The 13,822-nt window shown below is 45.9% G+C and overlaps 3 protein-coding genes across 10 annotated transcripts in view; 1 reads left to right on the plus strand and 2 right to left on the minus strand.

Moving 5' to 3' along the window:
• The first annotated feature begins 2,001 nt into the window (after positions 1–2,001).
• On the plus strand, positions 2,002–6,246 carry LOC111074063 (flocculation protein FLO11). Of its 8 annotated transcripts, none has more exons than XM_022366693.2 (9): positions 2,002–2,247; positions 3,566–3,801; positions 3,854–4,203; positions 4,266–4,517; positions 4,579–4,744; positions 5,156–5,260; positions 5,393–5,722; positions 5,829–5,903; positions 5,960–6,246. In XM_022366693.2, exons 2-9 carry the CDS (start codon positions 3,579–3,581, stop codon positions 6,151–6,153), a joined length of 1,695 nt encoding a protein of 564 aa, XP_022222385.2. In that variant the 5' UTR covers positions 2,002–2,247; positions 3,566–3,578; the 3' UTR covers positions 6,154–6,246. The 8 variants fall into 8 exon arrangements, with proteins under 8 accessions (XP_022222385.2, XP_041449222.1, XP_041449223.1 ...); XM_041593288.1 differs by having other exon boundaries at positions 5,159–5,260; XM_041593289.1 differs by having other exon boundaries at positions 2,003–2,247; positions 5,393–5,649; positions 5,960–6,052.
• Positions 5,753–8,368, minus strand: LOC111074061 (probable cytochrome P450 12b2, mitochondrial). The gene is made up of 6 exons (XM_022366692.2): positions 8,173–8,368; positions 7,931–8,054; positions 7,625–7,871; positions 7,440–7,556; positions 6,953–7,379; positions 5,753–6,892 (listed from the first exon to the last, which is right to left on the minus strand). Exons 1-6 carry the CDS (start codon positions 8,272–8,274, stop codon positions 6,290–6,292), a joined length of 1,620 nt encoding a protein of 539 aa, XP_022222384.2. The 5' UTR covers positions 8,275–8,368; the 3' UTR covers positions 5,753–6,289.
• A 542-nt stretch (positions 8,369–8,910) lies between these two features.
• Positions 8,911–13,822, minus strand: part of LOC111074058 (heparan sulfate glucosamine 3-O-sulfotransferase 6) — a 38,066-nt gene continuing 33,154 nt past the window's right edge. Inside the window, exons 5-7 of the mRNA XM_041593294.1 lie at positions 12,444–12,850; positions 11,857–12,050; positions 8,911–11,785 (exon numbers count right to left, since the gene is read on the minus strand). Coding sequence (XP_041449228.1) covers positions 11,562–11,785; positions 11,857–12,050; positions 12,444–12,850 — 825 coding nt within the window. The 3' untranslated portion in view covers positions 8,911–11,561. The remainder of the gene's footprint in view (positions 11,786–11,856; positions 12,051–12,443; positions 12,851–13,822) is intronic.

The following is a 13,822-nucleotide window of genomic DNA, read 5'->3' on the forward strand; positions in this document are numbered from 1 at the left end:
CCAAAAACATAGCGAGGTGTGTCAGAAAACTAAAGCAGCTGTGTATCAAATATATTCCATGTGCAGAACGAACTATAATAACGGCCAGTTCTCTAGGGTAATTGCAATCTAAGTGTACAACTAAACCGTAGATTTCTTGGCTGGTCTTGCATATTGTATTTAAGTATCGATACATGTAACCATGGTAAATATTTTTGTATCCAAGGAAAAGTCAAAGTTGAGTATTTCGAAGACCACATAGATCTTCGCCGGCGGGCAGTTCTTTGAAGTCAAAATCTCTCTTTATCTTTCATCGCCCGGCAACAGAGGATGAGCTTTCAATGTTGTATATTTGAGGACCTAATAGCTCTATTAACCTCTTTCATTTCACTACAGAAATACCCCCCACAAGAACATCTCAATCCCCCCTCGGATGTGGTGGGCACAATTTATGCGCAAACTAATTTAGACAAAGCCGCACTCGGTCCGAATAAAAATAGCACGGGCAAATTGAGCTGTGCCTGTGCTGCCACAAAAACCGCTCCGCTCAGCAGTTGGAGTGGCGCAGCAACAGCAGCATTGTGGCAGCATCAAAGGGAGTCACGTTGGGGCCCAAAGGATGAGGGATAACTAATTGTGTACGTGTGTGTGTGTGGAAGGAGCGCTGCTTAAAAATACACACAGCAGCAGCTGTCACGGCTGTCGCCGTTCGGAATACCTGGCATTCCCGCTCCCCTAATGGCCAGGTGGCAAGTCAGTGCTGCAGCAATCCCCACTACCCTCTACACTGTAGCCAAATGATGGCTTATCAATAGGTTAAGCAACACTTACACATCCTGTCACATCCGTGCCAGAGAGCGGCCTGAAGAGGAAGTCAACCAGTGTGTGTGTGTGTGTGACAGTGCCTGGCGGTGGTGTGTGTTTGAGGTCACCAAGGCGAATGCATTAAAATTTTGGTGCCAGAGACGTCGCGTCCTTCGCTGCTCGCTGGCTCTTTAGGTTTCTCATCGCATTTTGGGCTTTTATTTGTATGCTCCTGCTCCTGCTCCTGCTCTCTTTCTCCTTCTCCTTCACCCTCTTTTATTTTTCTATGGTCCGGCCTGGTTATGCTTTCAATGGTATTTCCATTTGCGGTTTAGGCCAAATTTTTTTTCTACTACACTGCACTGCACTCGATTAAACTCGTTTTAAAACACACACGCAAGATGAATGGTCCGGGCGGGGGCGGGCGGACTGCGAGGTCGTTCCAGGACTCTGCGTACGGAATGGAGGAAACTCTTTCACAGAACGCGCGTTTGCCTTCACTGAATGGCGCGTCCGCGACTTCGTTGTTCCATCCGAATTTGTGGAGAGATTTTGCGCAAATGAATGCATGGCGAGAGCTTTTGGACGCTAGCTGTGTGAGCTTTCGGCTGAGTGAGCGCCTTTGTTGGGTGGGGTGGGGAGGTGAGGGTAGGGCAGGCAGAGAGGTGTACTCTGGCACTTCAAATAGGATAAACAAGCCAAAGGTAAACACGATTGTCAACAACTCGATTACTTGTTAAAGCTAAGCTTTTACATAATGAAAAATAGCCAAGCAATTTTCAAGCAGTTCTTAGTACAATTAATCAAATTAAAACATGCCCCCAAACTATCGCTGGGCCCTTTCAACAGCTGCAAAAGCAAAATATGCCGACGAGAGTGCGTAGGGAGAGGGAGCATGGTAGAAGAGGCTGCAGGCAGAGATCACACTCTCCGGCGATAGATAACGCGAACTAGCCTGGGCCGAACACGAAGCTGAGGCTGTGCCAATCAATGTTAGATTTATATAGGGTGATGCATTGTCGGCGAGCAGTCGGATGCATTGGTATGTTTGTATTTTTCGCACTCTCCGTATGTCTGCACGTAGCGACAGTCGCATGCACAAAACCTATTTCAAACCATTGTGAGAGCACTTTCTTACCTTTTATTAACAGACCTTGCACTGATCCCTCGGCCGCATCAGCCTCGAACGAAGCGCCAGCGCACACGATTTCAGCACCGTTGCTCAATCACTCGGGAGTTTTTCAGCCGCTTGGAACGTGTGCTCTTTGGCCATCAGATTGGATGCTGATTTGGAAAGTGTTCTCCAAAGTGCTTTTTGTGTTGTAAATCAGTTACATTGCCAATCAAAAACCAACCATTTTGTGAATACTGAAGACTTGCGGCTGGTTCGAAAGTCGCTTACATCGCACAACGAGAAAAAACTCATCAAGAGCAACTTCAACAGGGGAAAAAGAAAAGAGACCGGTAAGTAGGAATGCATGTTCTAGTCGGTCCCTGCGCTTTGTTCGCTGCTTCTTCGCCGTGCGCCATTGCACGGAAACTACCGTTATCAGTGTGTAGGCGGGGTCAACGTCGCAGTTAGTTTGCAGTTCTTCGCTCTATCTGCCAGTCCTCCTCCCACTCCTCTCTGCACCATCTTCTTCGACACATCGTGCTGAAATCGCGTTACACTGTACAGCTCAGTGCTGGACCTTACGTACGGTACGTGTGTTCTGAGCGTAAGTATGTGGATTTTTGCATTTTTCGATACACTTTGATCCCAAGAAACAAATTTTTGATAATTTTATTATTTTTGCTGTTTGATTGTATTTTATTTCGCGTACTTTCTGGGCGATGCAATAAGCGCTATAAATATAAAATAAATCATTGTGAATGCTTGTGTAATTGTATTTTATGGACCAGATTTCTTTCTTTCATATGCGAATTGATGAGATTATTTACTATGAATGATTGGACCAAAAATAAAAAACATAATATATGTAGTATTAGTGTGATTAAAATGATATCAACTAAAAACAATATCACAGATACACGTGGTATAATAGATGCAATGTTTGCAAGTACTGGGAGATTTCCTCTTGAACATCATATATGTACATACATATGTACATATGTATACAAATGGAACTAATGATAACCTCGCTTATTATGACCATAGCTTCCTCCAGCACATAATCAGAACTACTCATAACCTCCCACACCATTGACTTAGAAACATCCACCCAAGCACGTCTCACGGCCGCAATCGATGCTACAAACTATTCTAAGCGATTCCATCTACTTCCAAGCGGAATCGTACAAAGTTCACATTTTCTAATTTTATAATACTTTATTTGTTTTGATTTGTTTTATTTTTTCGTACATTTTTGTTGCTTTTGTTAATTTTTTGTCGTTAGTCATGGCGGTGGAAGGCATAAAGTACTCGTAATATAGCTCTAATATAAGTTTCGCCAGACGGCAGCAACAAAAGCGCTAAGTCGGGTCTCAAAAGTGGAAAAGTGCGATGTGCCGATTGGGGGCGATAAGCGCATCCACTTTCAGTTCCACGGACAGACGACGGAACTGTCCCAAGTCTATTAGAAATCCGGGGCGCTAGGTATTCGGTTTGCTCGGCTGGTTATCACGCGGAACGAAAGCGATCTCAGGGCCCGATTTTGTACCTTAACGATACTAGAGTAATTTGCGAAAATCTGTTGCGCCATAAACTGGAATATATGACAAAATATAATCAGAAAAAAAAAGTAAAAGTTAATGAAATAATATGTCTATTAATCACACACAGTCGCAGCATCAACATGGCGCAGGAGACAGAGGCAGCAGGGGGTGTCAAGGGTCAGCCCCGAGACCATATCGACGAGGATGAAGTCACGGAACTGCAGCAGGCACGCAGCTTTTACGACGGAGTGCGGGAGAAGGCCGAGCGCTTTGCCAGCACGCGCTTTGGTCAGTTTGTCATCGAACGTGCAGATCGAGCACTTCGGATGATCGAGGACACGGCCAAGTGGAGTCTGCCGCAGGGTAAGAAGTGCATGCTGCTAATAGCCAATCATAAATAACTGAAAATTCGCAGAAAAATCTGCTGATCCTTTGCAACGTCCGCTGCCGTGGGGTCCGTTCTTGTTGCTGATCATTATGCTGCGTCTCACCCGCATGTGGTTGTCGGTGGGCGCATTGATGATCGGCAACAGCCCCATCTCCCCCTCGGATATGGTCTACTTCATTCAAACCAGACGCCGGAAGTTAAGGGCAATTCGATTGCACGGTCAAAAGGTGATGCGGCAGCGCCAGCAAGAAGTGTCCTATGGCAGTGGCAAGGGCTTGACCTACAAGCTAACTCAGTGGTTTTCCCGGGCTATTTGCCGCCCTGGAGTTCAGAGGGCCAACAGCGGGCGACTCTTCCAGGTGCGCAACATGGAGCAGGTGAGTCCAGGAGTGCTACCAGAAACAGAGGTAAAGAAAGTAACTGCTTTTTCCATTCGCAGACTACACAGACCAGTCCGGCTGTGATGAAGCGTCCGCGAGAGGAGGAGGCGAACGCTGATGGTGATGCTGATGCCGACCACAATCTTACCATCGATCAAATGCTGGCCAAATATGCCCAGGAGAACTCGGAAGATGACTCTGACTTCGTGCCCAATCCCGATGAGGAGGAGGAAAGCAGCGACGGCACCAGCTCCGAGTCCAACACCAGCGAGGAGATCAGCAGCGATGAGGCAAAGGAAATTGGCAGTCAGGTGTGATATCACATATCCATTGAATAGTCCTGAATTTCCCTTGAACATTGATTCTTCCCAGGCCGCTCCAAAGCCCCCAACTTTGGTGGTGGAAAACGGTGTCCACAAGGCAGGGCCCAACGAGAGGAAAGACAAGGAAATGGAGTTGGCAAAGGAAAATGACAAGGGAAAGCTGAGCGCCACGACAACCAGCAACGGCGGCCACGACAAGGAGCAGGCGGAAGTTGGTAATGGACATTAAACTGTTATTAAGACGCTCGTGCGTAGCCCCCTAAGTCTAGGTTAACACCAGTATCGAGTATCGATTAAGCGTAGATGAAACTTAACTTGAAACGTTGTCATGAAATACAATACAATAACGATACCAACACACAATACTCCCGAGATCGATTCAGTCATTGCTAGTGCCATGTCCCAGGGGATTCTCCCCATAGATTTTGGCCATAACCATCAATCCATCCATCCATACGTCATTCCGTCCAGCTTTGCAGTATACGAAAATTTCAAAATTTACCTTAAGCGTTTTGTGAGTTTGGCCTTGACTTTCCGTTAGCTTCCTGATACCCTGACCTCGTATCTTTCTCTCTCTCTCTCTTTCTCTGTCTCTCTCTCTGTTCGTCTATGAATGATCTTTCCAGCAGGTGGGGCCAGGCTGGTGGAAGAGGACAAGTGGAAGTCCTCGCCAGGACACATGAGTGCTGCCATGACTAAAATGAAGTTCTACAACAACACGGCAGCTGCAGGTAACTCACGAGCTACTCGCTCCCCCTTGATCGCACCTGAAACCGAGTTGATCGCGTGCTCCCAATTAACATTTTAACGTTAGTATTTTGTCTCTGCTTCTGTTACTCCGTGCATGTGTTCAAAACCAACAGCCGGCACTGAAGCTGCAGCTCCATCCGAAATCGAAACCGAACCAGAACCAGAACCCGAACAAGAACCCGAAACCGAATCCAATCCCACACCTGATCCTCAATCCCAATCCCACGATGAGTCAGATGATGACGGCAGCAGCACGAGCAGCAGCAAAACCGGATGCACAGTCTACCAACGGGAGATCGCATCCAAAGAGACCCAGCCAGATACCCAAACCGAACAGACCAGTGACGTTGCTGCCACACTAACTACCCAAGTATCCAACTATCCCACAATCGACACACTAACTCCAGCAACTTCTTCCGAAGATATATTCTATAGTCCAATTGGTTTGTCCCTAGAAATTTCTCAAATTCACAAATTTTGTCCTTTATATATGTATATGTCTATGTATGTATATAATCATATTGACTGTAAATATTGTTGCCGTTTCAGGATCACCCACCTTATTTAATACTAGCCTAGGAACTCAGGCTCTGCTGAAGAGTGCCAGCATTCAATCTGTCTTGGGTAAGGCGTAGGCGTATCTTTTGCCTATCCCCTGACTAATCTGTTGCTCTGATCAGAACACTCCACTCCCACCTTTCAACTGGAAGATGCACCCTCTGAGCCATCCTCCCATCAGCCAGAATCCGAGATAGCCGCATCGCAGCAGAAGCTGCCACATCAGCAAGAACATCAACAGCAGCAGCAACAGCAGCAGCAGCAGCGACAGAACAACTTTACCCACCAACGCTATCGCGGACGTAACCGACGCTAGGCGATGATGCATTCTAGCTACCTATATACTTTTCCTTACTTTTTTATATTCCCATATTGTTAGTGAATACTGCGAGTAAATCTATGAACTCAATCGACTCAGTCTGTACTTGAGCATAGGCAAAATATCACAAGGATTAGCAAACACCTTCGACCGGCTCGAGCTTGAAGCGGATGTCGCCGCAGGGCGACAGGATGATGGTGCTCTCGTACTGAAGGGGAGTGTCGGGCAGCCAGCTGACTTGGTAGCGACGCAGCAGACGCACCAGAAGAGTCTCTATCTCCAGCTCGGCGATGCGCTTGCCGATGCAGGTGCGCGGTCCAAAACCGAAGGGCAGGTACACAAACGGATTGCGGGTTCGAGCCTCTGGACAGGCCAGGACATCGCCAGCCATGTCTGATTTGAGCCAACGCTCGGGCATGAATTCGGCACTCTGGGCAAAATACTCATCGCTGTTGGATAGCTCCAGGACGCCCATTAGAACGCCCGTGCCCCGGGGCACCTGGTAGCCAGAGAGCACCAAATCTTTGGTTGTGATGCGAAAGTTGCCAGGCGTTATTGACGTGATGCGTAGCCCCTCCTTGATGCAGGCCCGCAGATAAGGCATGTTCTTGGTGCTCTCGTCGGTCAGCGAGTCCTTGGAATCGGGCAGGATGCGGAGCAGTTCTCGGCGCAGCTGCGCTTGTTTTGACGGATTGCACGCCAAGTGATAGAGAATCGTGACAAAGGCGGAGGAGGTCTGGAATGATTCGAGCTTTGCCATTAAGAAATCTTTAAAGAGAATATCATTCCAACCAACCGTATCGATACCGGCCATCAGCATGTCCATGACCATCACTACGGCCACCTGCTTGTTGAGTAACAACAACTGCTCCAAGACGCATTTGGTCTTGCGGCCGTCGTCGATCTCAAAGCGTTGAATGGCCTCTTCGATGTAGTTGGTGGTGATCTCTGTGATGTCGTCGTAAGTCTTGAGGAACCGCCTGAAGCCCCGCGTCTTGTAGTAGGGCCAGATCGAGGGTTGCACATCGTACTGGAAGCTGTAGTTGAAGAAGTCGCTCATATGCTCGGCCAGGCGAGCGGCATTCGGATCTGGATGATCGCTGAGCAGTCCCATGCGCGTGTTTAAGGCCACAAAACTGATGGACTCAAAGGCCCAGTTCTTTAGCTGATCATGAAAGTCAGTCTGGAGCAAGTGGGTTTCCGGATCTCTCTGGCTTTCCAGTCTGCAAAGTGTACAACTACGTATGAAAGATTCTTATGATTTTCTCGGATTCTATTCGTACTTTTCGATGAACTCCCGCGCTATCTGATCCAGCTGCGGCAGATTCTGTCGGACGTTCTGCACCTTCATGAGCACAGGGTTCACCTTGTTACGGATGTCTGCCCAGGCCTTGCCCTGTCTTAAAATGGATAAGAGGAAGAAGAAAAGTGATACTCAAGTCTACTGGACTTCATGCTGAAGACTCACTCAGACACAAGGCCACCAATGCCACCAAAGACATCCGGTCGCTTCACTTTGCGGTAGTAGCTGAAGCTCTCCAGGCCGATGCGTATGGGCCAAACGCCCTCGTTGCGGTATGTCAACTCAAAGTCCTCTGGATTATACGTGAAGACAACATCTGCTTTGCCCATCAGGCCTGGCAGGCGATAGATATCCCCGTACATCTCTCTCAGGCGACGGTTCATCTGAATGAGGTTTGTGTTGTGCAGTTTGCCTGGTGGAGAATAATCACTTACAAGGGTTAGGGAATAAATGAAATATTCTGAGTCTTACCTCCTGGCAAAAAGTAGGATAGCATGCGCCAGCCATTGGGTCCAGGTAATTCCCCATAGGCCCTCGCCTGCTGCCATCTCTCATCGGTGCGTGGCGGCGACGTATCTAGCAGTTCCAAGTGGGTCTGTTCATAAGAAAATCTTTCTTCAGTGTTTGTAAACAATTAACGCTCTCTGAAAGCTCGCCAAACTTTCGCTCTTGTTCTTTATTTATCTATCTTTCTCGCTCGCCCACTCACTCACCTGCTGACCAAGTGTCCCACCCAGTGACAGGTTCCTGGCCTTAAACAGCTGATGGGCTAAACTTTGGCGCCGGACTGTTTTCATGCTAGTTTTCCACATCATTAAACGAATGCAACTAGTTTATAATATTTAGAGTCCAATTATAACAGGAGATAGCTGCATCGGGGTGCAACCGTTGACAAGCAAGCAAAAATTGAAACTGAATCACAGGCCAAACGACAAGCATTACATTAGACTTCAATTGAGCTTTCGCTCTGTCAATTTGTTTGCGGGCCAGTGAAAGCTTTTCATACCCAATAACCGTAAAGCTGGCGGGTATATCCGTTCGAAGAATGAAAAGCGTTATGGTAAGCCCATAGCTTGATTAAAATTCTGCCCGAGCCCTACACTATGGCGTCAAATGTATTTTCTTGTAGCCATTGTAGATGTATATTACATGAATTCTCGTAAGCTTGTCATGTCAAATGTAGTATACCAAAATCTACCTTTGCTGTTACATGTAATGTGAGAAATTGTCAGGCTAAAAATCCGACGGAAGTTTTAAGTTGTTTTGTTTCGACAGACGATCCCTGAAACCATTAACTATAAGAATCTTTGAAAGTCTTCCATTCTGTTTGAATTACATTTATTTATTGCATGCGGTAAAATGTTCCATAGCTTAAAATGTGGTTTGTTGGTTTTCTTACAATTTTGTTGAATTTATTTACGGTCTTGGTTGTTTTCATTTCGGAGATTCTATTTTTTTTTTGTTTTTTTTTTTTAATACTTTTTGTATTTATGTACATTGAAAATTTTGAATAAGTTGCAAAGAGTTGAGTTATAGTTAGAGTTAAAGTTAAAGAAATATAGTTGATTTTTAAGGTACATTATAGTTTTTGAGTTTTGCACGTTCAATTTAAGTAGACAATACATCAATAATATCAAGATATGTATCAATATCAATGGAGGATCTAGAGTTGAGTTAAACTTTTGATATGTATTTGGTATGCAATTGGCGTAGTTCAAGTTTAAGTTCGAGGACAAAATGCAACTACAAATCGCTCTTTAGTTATACTTGTATTTACGATATATATATATATATATATATATATATATATATAATTTTACTCTAATTAATATACTTTGAAAATGGAAATGGTTGAGATTTCCATTCTGTTTTCTGGTTAAGGTTTTCTTCATATGCGTTTCTTCTCTGTATAAAAATATAAACAAATTAGAAATGTTCGTTGTCTTTGCTGTAATATTTGGTTTTGCTTGGTTTGGTTTTTCAGAATCGAGTGTAAATAATTCGTAACAAACAAATATGAGTAAAACATTATGCGGAGGACCTTCAGTCTTGCTTTGAATTGATATTGCTTGGTTAGTTTCATTCCCTTCGTGGTTCCTTTGTCATTGAGAGATCAGCATGTGGTGGAGGGAGTAGGGGGTACATTTACATATCGTATTTAAGGAAATGTCTGTAAAAACAAGGCTTATACATCTCATAGTCTATTTCCTGTTTAGTACTGCTATTAAGCGCTAGTCGAGTTCTGTGCTGAAGATCCCTTAACACTGGTACACCAAACCAAAGGGGGGAGGTAAGGTACCTCTATTCATATGTCATATATCTGGGTAATAAAAGGAAATTGGATTACCATGTAGAGTGTTATCCTAATTAGTTCACATTGAGTTTGATATGCATACGAAATGTTTAAACATTAGCTAAACCGCTGATATGTATGTGTATAGTATAGGGTTATCTATAGGTAGAGTTCGCTCTTTAGGAATACAAAATAATCTGATCTGGCTAAAAATGCATTAAAAAACTATCCGTAATAAACTTACGCACTATGTGGGTGCAGTTTACTCATCTATAAAGATTTCTCTTTCTATTCTTGTTTTTTTTTTTTTATCTTCTTTGGTTTAGGTTTTAGGCAGTGCATCTTTAATCTAGGTTAAGGACATATGTATGTATGTATGTATGTATTTTGCTAAAAGTTTGTCTAAGACGATTCCATGACACATCGCGCGCTAAAAACTAGATCAAAATCAAAATCATTTACAATCAATTTAATGCCTACAACTTACAAGCTACGATATGTTTGTATATAATAATAATATATCTGTATATTGTATATGTATAAATATTTCTTGTGTATATTTGCGCTGACTGATTGCAGCTGATATGTTTCGATTTCATGGTTGGTTTAGCTACCGATATGTAACATGGCATAGAAATGGCAATAGTTCAATTATGTATATATGCATATGTGCAGCACCGCTGATATGCTGGTATGCTGTATGAATGTATATGTTTTACTCTGTATAGATATATAGATGATATGTTTAGTTTTGTGGTTGTTTCCATATGCACACATTTAATTCAGCCGACTGTTAGTCTAAATACATTTTTAATTTCCTCAAAGTGGCTCTTGCCACCTCACCTCATATCTTAATTTCCATCTCTCTTTATCTCACTCTCTCTCTCTCTCTCTTTCTTTCTATCTCTTTCGGTTGCAATCATTTTCAATTTGCTCTATGCTTATATGCTATAAAATCACATTTAGTTGCTTAATTAATTTTTATGCTCTCAGACACTTGTACACACACTCGCCACACACTCATATGATTGTGAAAGAGAGAGAGAGAGGAGAGGGAGAGACGTACACACATAAACGGACGTACAAAACGGGTAACCTTCGAACATCATGTAGATATTGCTTTTATTTCGCTATATATAGATGCTATATAATCTATATATGTACATATGTATGTATATGGGCTTCAGATATGTATGTGCTTCTCTGTGGGCCAGACCATATACGAGAACGGGGGTACTGGTACCATTCACATTTTCATGGCCTGCTGCACATCGAAATGCGTACGGTACACTATATTTTCCCTGTTTTTTTTTCCCCCGTTCTTGTTCTTTTTCTCATTTCCTTTCTCTAGTGCGAAGGCGAATTTGCATGCGTTGGGGTCGATGTGTGGGACAGGGCGGAATTGAAACTGGTGGGTTGCGGGAAATGGGAATGCAATTTTTCAATACGCGCGCATAATTGAACTGTCAGAGCTGGGTGGCTGGCTGACTGGCTGACTGGCTGGATGCCCAGGCCCGGCAATGGTAGACCTGGGAACTCGTACCCGGCCAAGCTGAAATATTTCGCGAAACTCCATGAAAATATACAACGTGTAAACTGTGCCATGCATTTCCTCCTTTTTTCATGCTGCCGCTGCCGCTTCTGCTGCCTGTAATTAAAATTGCTGCACCAGGTGTACATAGGATTGACCACTGGATGGCAGATTTATCTGCTGGGATGGCATGGCGACGATGCACTTCGCACTGCACACAAAGGTAGAGTAGAGTGCCCCACAGTCCATGTTTCTCAGCTGTGATGCGCCTTCAGCGCCTACTCCTCGGGCCAGCCGAGATCCTCGCCCACCAGCTCGTAGAAGCGTTGGTTGTATTCGGCAAAGAATCTGCGCAGCCTGGAGACGACCACGGGATCCACATGCGGATGCTTTCGGCCCTTGGTCTCGCGCAGGCAGCGGTCTCCATTGTCGTAGCGCAGGCAGTAGAATCCCTTGGTCTCGTTAAAGTAGAAGTGTTCGCTCTTCACACGATGCTCGATGCCTGGCAAATACATTGAATTCCATTGAATTGCATTCCAATAGAATTCCACGGAATGTGAGAGGATTACTCACCTAAGAACGCCTCGATGCGCCTCAGCTGGGAGACTGGATCCTCGATGAGCCGGTCCCCGTTCACCACCAGCAGCTGTTCGCGCGGAAAGACCTCCAGCCAGCGGTGCAGATGGACATGGTACATGGATATGCTGAGCGGTCGATAAGCCTCGTTAACGGTGCCATTGGGAAATATGGCCAGCTCCTCAAAGGACCTGCAAGATGGGTAAGCAGGGAGAGGGGAAGAGGGGGCTTTAAACTTTTCTCACGGACAAACCGAAAAAGAAGGATGGCAAATTGAATCGCCAACAGCTGCAAATGAGCAGCCCCCTGCCTCGGTCCACAGTCCACAGTCCTTTTTGCCAGTTAAACAGAGTCCTGCTCCGCCATTGCCCCTCTCTCTTTTCGTCTCTTTGCACAAGAAGCAACTTTCCACTGCAGAGCGACAGGGATGGGGTGAGCCAAGCGCAAGAGTCGTCGCATTTTGGGGCAACTTTCATTTGCAGTTTGCATTTGAATTGCATGCCAAGCAGCCCCGAGATGGGTGCAAGGATGGCACTGGCTGTGGGAATGCGTCTCAGACTGAAACTGGGTTTCATTTCACTTACTTGGCTGCCATTTGAGCGGCACTTGCCATCGGCGATGGTGTTGTCGTGGTCATCGTTCCGCCAGTTCCCGCTCCAGCTCCTGCTGCTGCCTGCCGCCTGCCCGCGACGCTTAACTTTGTCTTTGTCTCTTTGGCGCCCGCCCCGCTGCCACCGACCAGGGCATTGTCATAGCCATGGGCCGCCTGCAGCTTGGCATACAGCAGCGACTGTGATGGCATCTTGGGAGGAGGCTGGGCGGCAGCCGCGAAGGCGCCACTGCCGGAGCTCTCGCGCTCGGCCAGCGGCAGGATGGCAGTGGCCGCATGGCTGCGCAGCTGTGTGTAGTCCGAGATGGCCCTGGTCACTGGCTCGCGGACAATCAGCAGCAGCTTGATGCTCGCGTTCATGGCCCGCACACGCTCCGGCACCTGCAATTTCGACATTAATGAATTTAGAGGAACTGCCCAATGGAGGGAACTAATTAAAAGGGAGATTGTCTCTCCCTGGGGTCGCCCTACGTAGCGAAAAAAACATTTCTGACCCAATTAAAGAGCATCAGAATGTTAGCTGCCCGTCTATCCCTCTGTCTAACTTTTGCCAAAATATTCTCACAGCCTAAAAGGTTATTTAAATGAAGGCCACCCTTTACTCAATAGCATACAACCGTAGCCGGCCGCAACGTAACGATGGATCTTTGCGGTCGATACGTCTCCTCAATGGGTACTTTATTTTGCTGCATAGTGTAGCAGGCTGCCGTCCTGGCAGGCGCACCCCTGCTGCTGCACTTCCGCAACCAGTGTGCTGTGAACAATTTAATTAAGCTGAAAAATATTGCCCTACAATGAAAGGCAGGGGAGGCAGGCAGGCAGGCAGGCAAAGAGGCATGCCCCAACGACAGCACAGGCCCAGGCCCAGGCCGTCACCCTCCCTTAAAGTCCTTGAATCTGGCACGTTGAACGTTGAGTATAAATAGGCTCCAAAATGGGCGAAACGAGCCGAGTAAATAAACTTAATCAATTTCAATACAAGCCACCGCCAATGGGGGGCACAGGCATCCCAGGCCGTGCAACAAGTTCCAAAGTTGTTGTCGTTCTTTCAGAATTATTCACGTTGATGAACCATTTACCGTGTCCTCTGGTGGGAATTTCGTATTCCCTTTTAATCTTTAATGCGGGCAAAATGCATTTGAAGCGGCCCACAAATGAAAAGCGCACGAAAACTGTCATACGGAAATGCGTGCGCTGCAGCACCTGGGGGAGAAAACAGATCCTGAGCCTGAGGCCAAAGTACGCCCCGGGGAAATAGATTATTTATGGCAGGGGAGGCAAGGGATGCGGCAGGGAGATATCCACCGTCGAGAAGCGGAAGCTAATTTGACGTTTTCCGCAGAGTTTTCAAGG

This window comes from Drosophila obscura, unplaced genomic scaffold (assembly GCF_018151105.1).
Source record: "Drosophila obscura isolate BZ-5 IFL unplaced genomic scaffold, ASM1815110v1 contig_186, whole genome shotgun sequence".
Taxonomy (NCBI): domain Eukaryota; kingdom Metazoa; phylum Arthropoda; class Insecta; order Diptera; family Drosophilidae; genus Drosophila; species Drosophila obscura.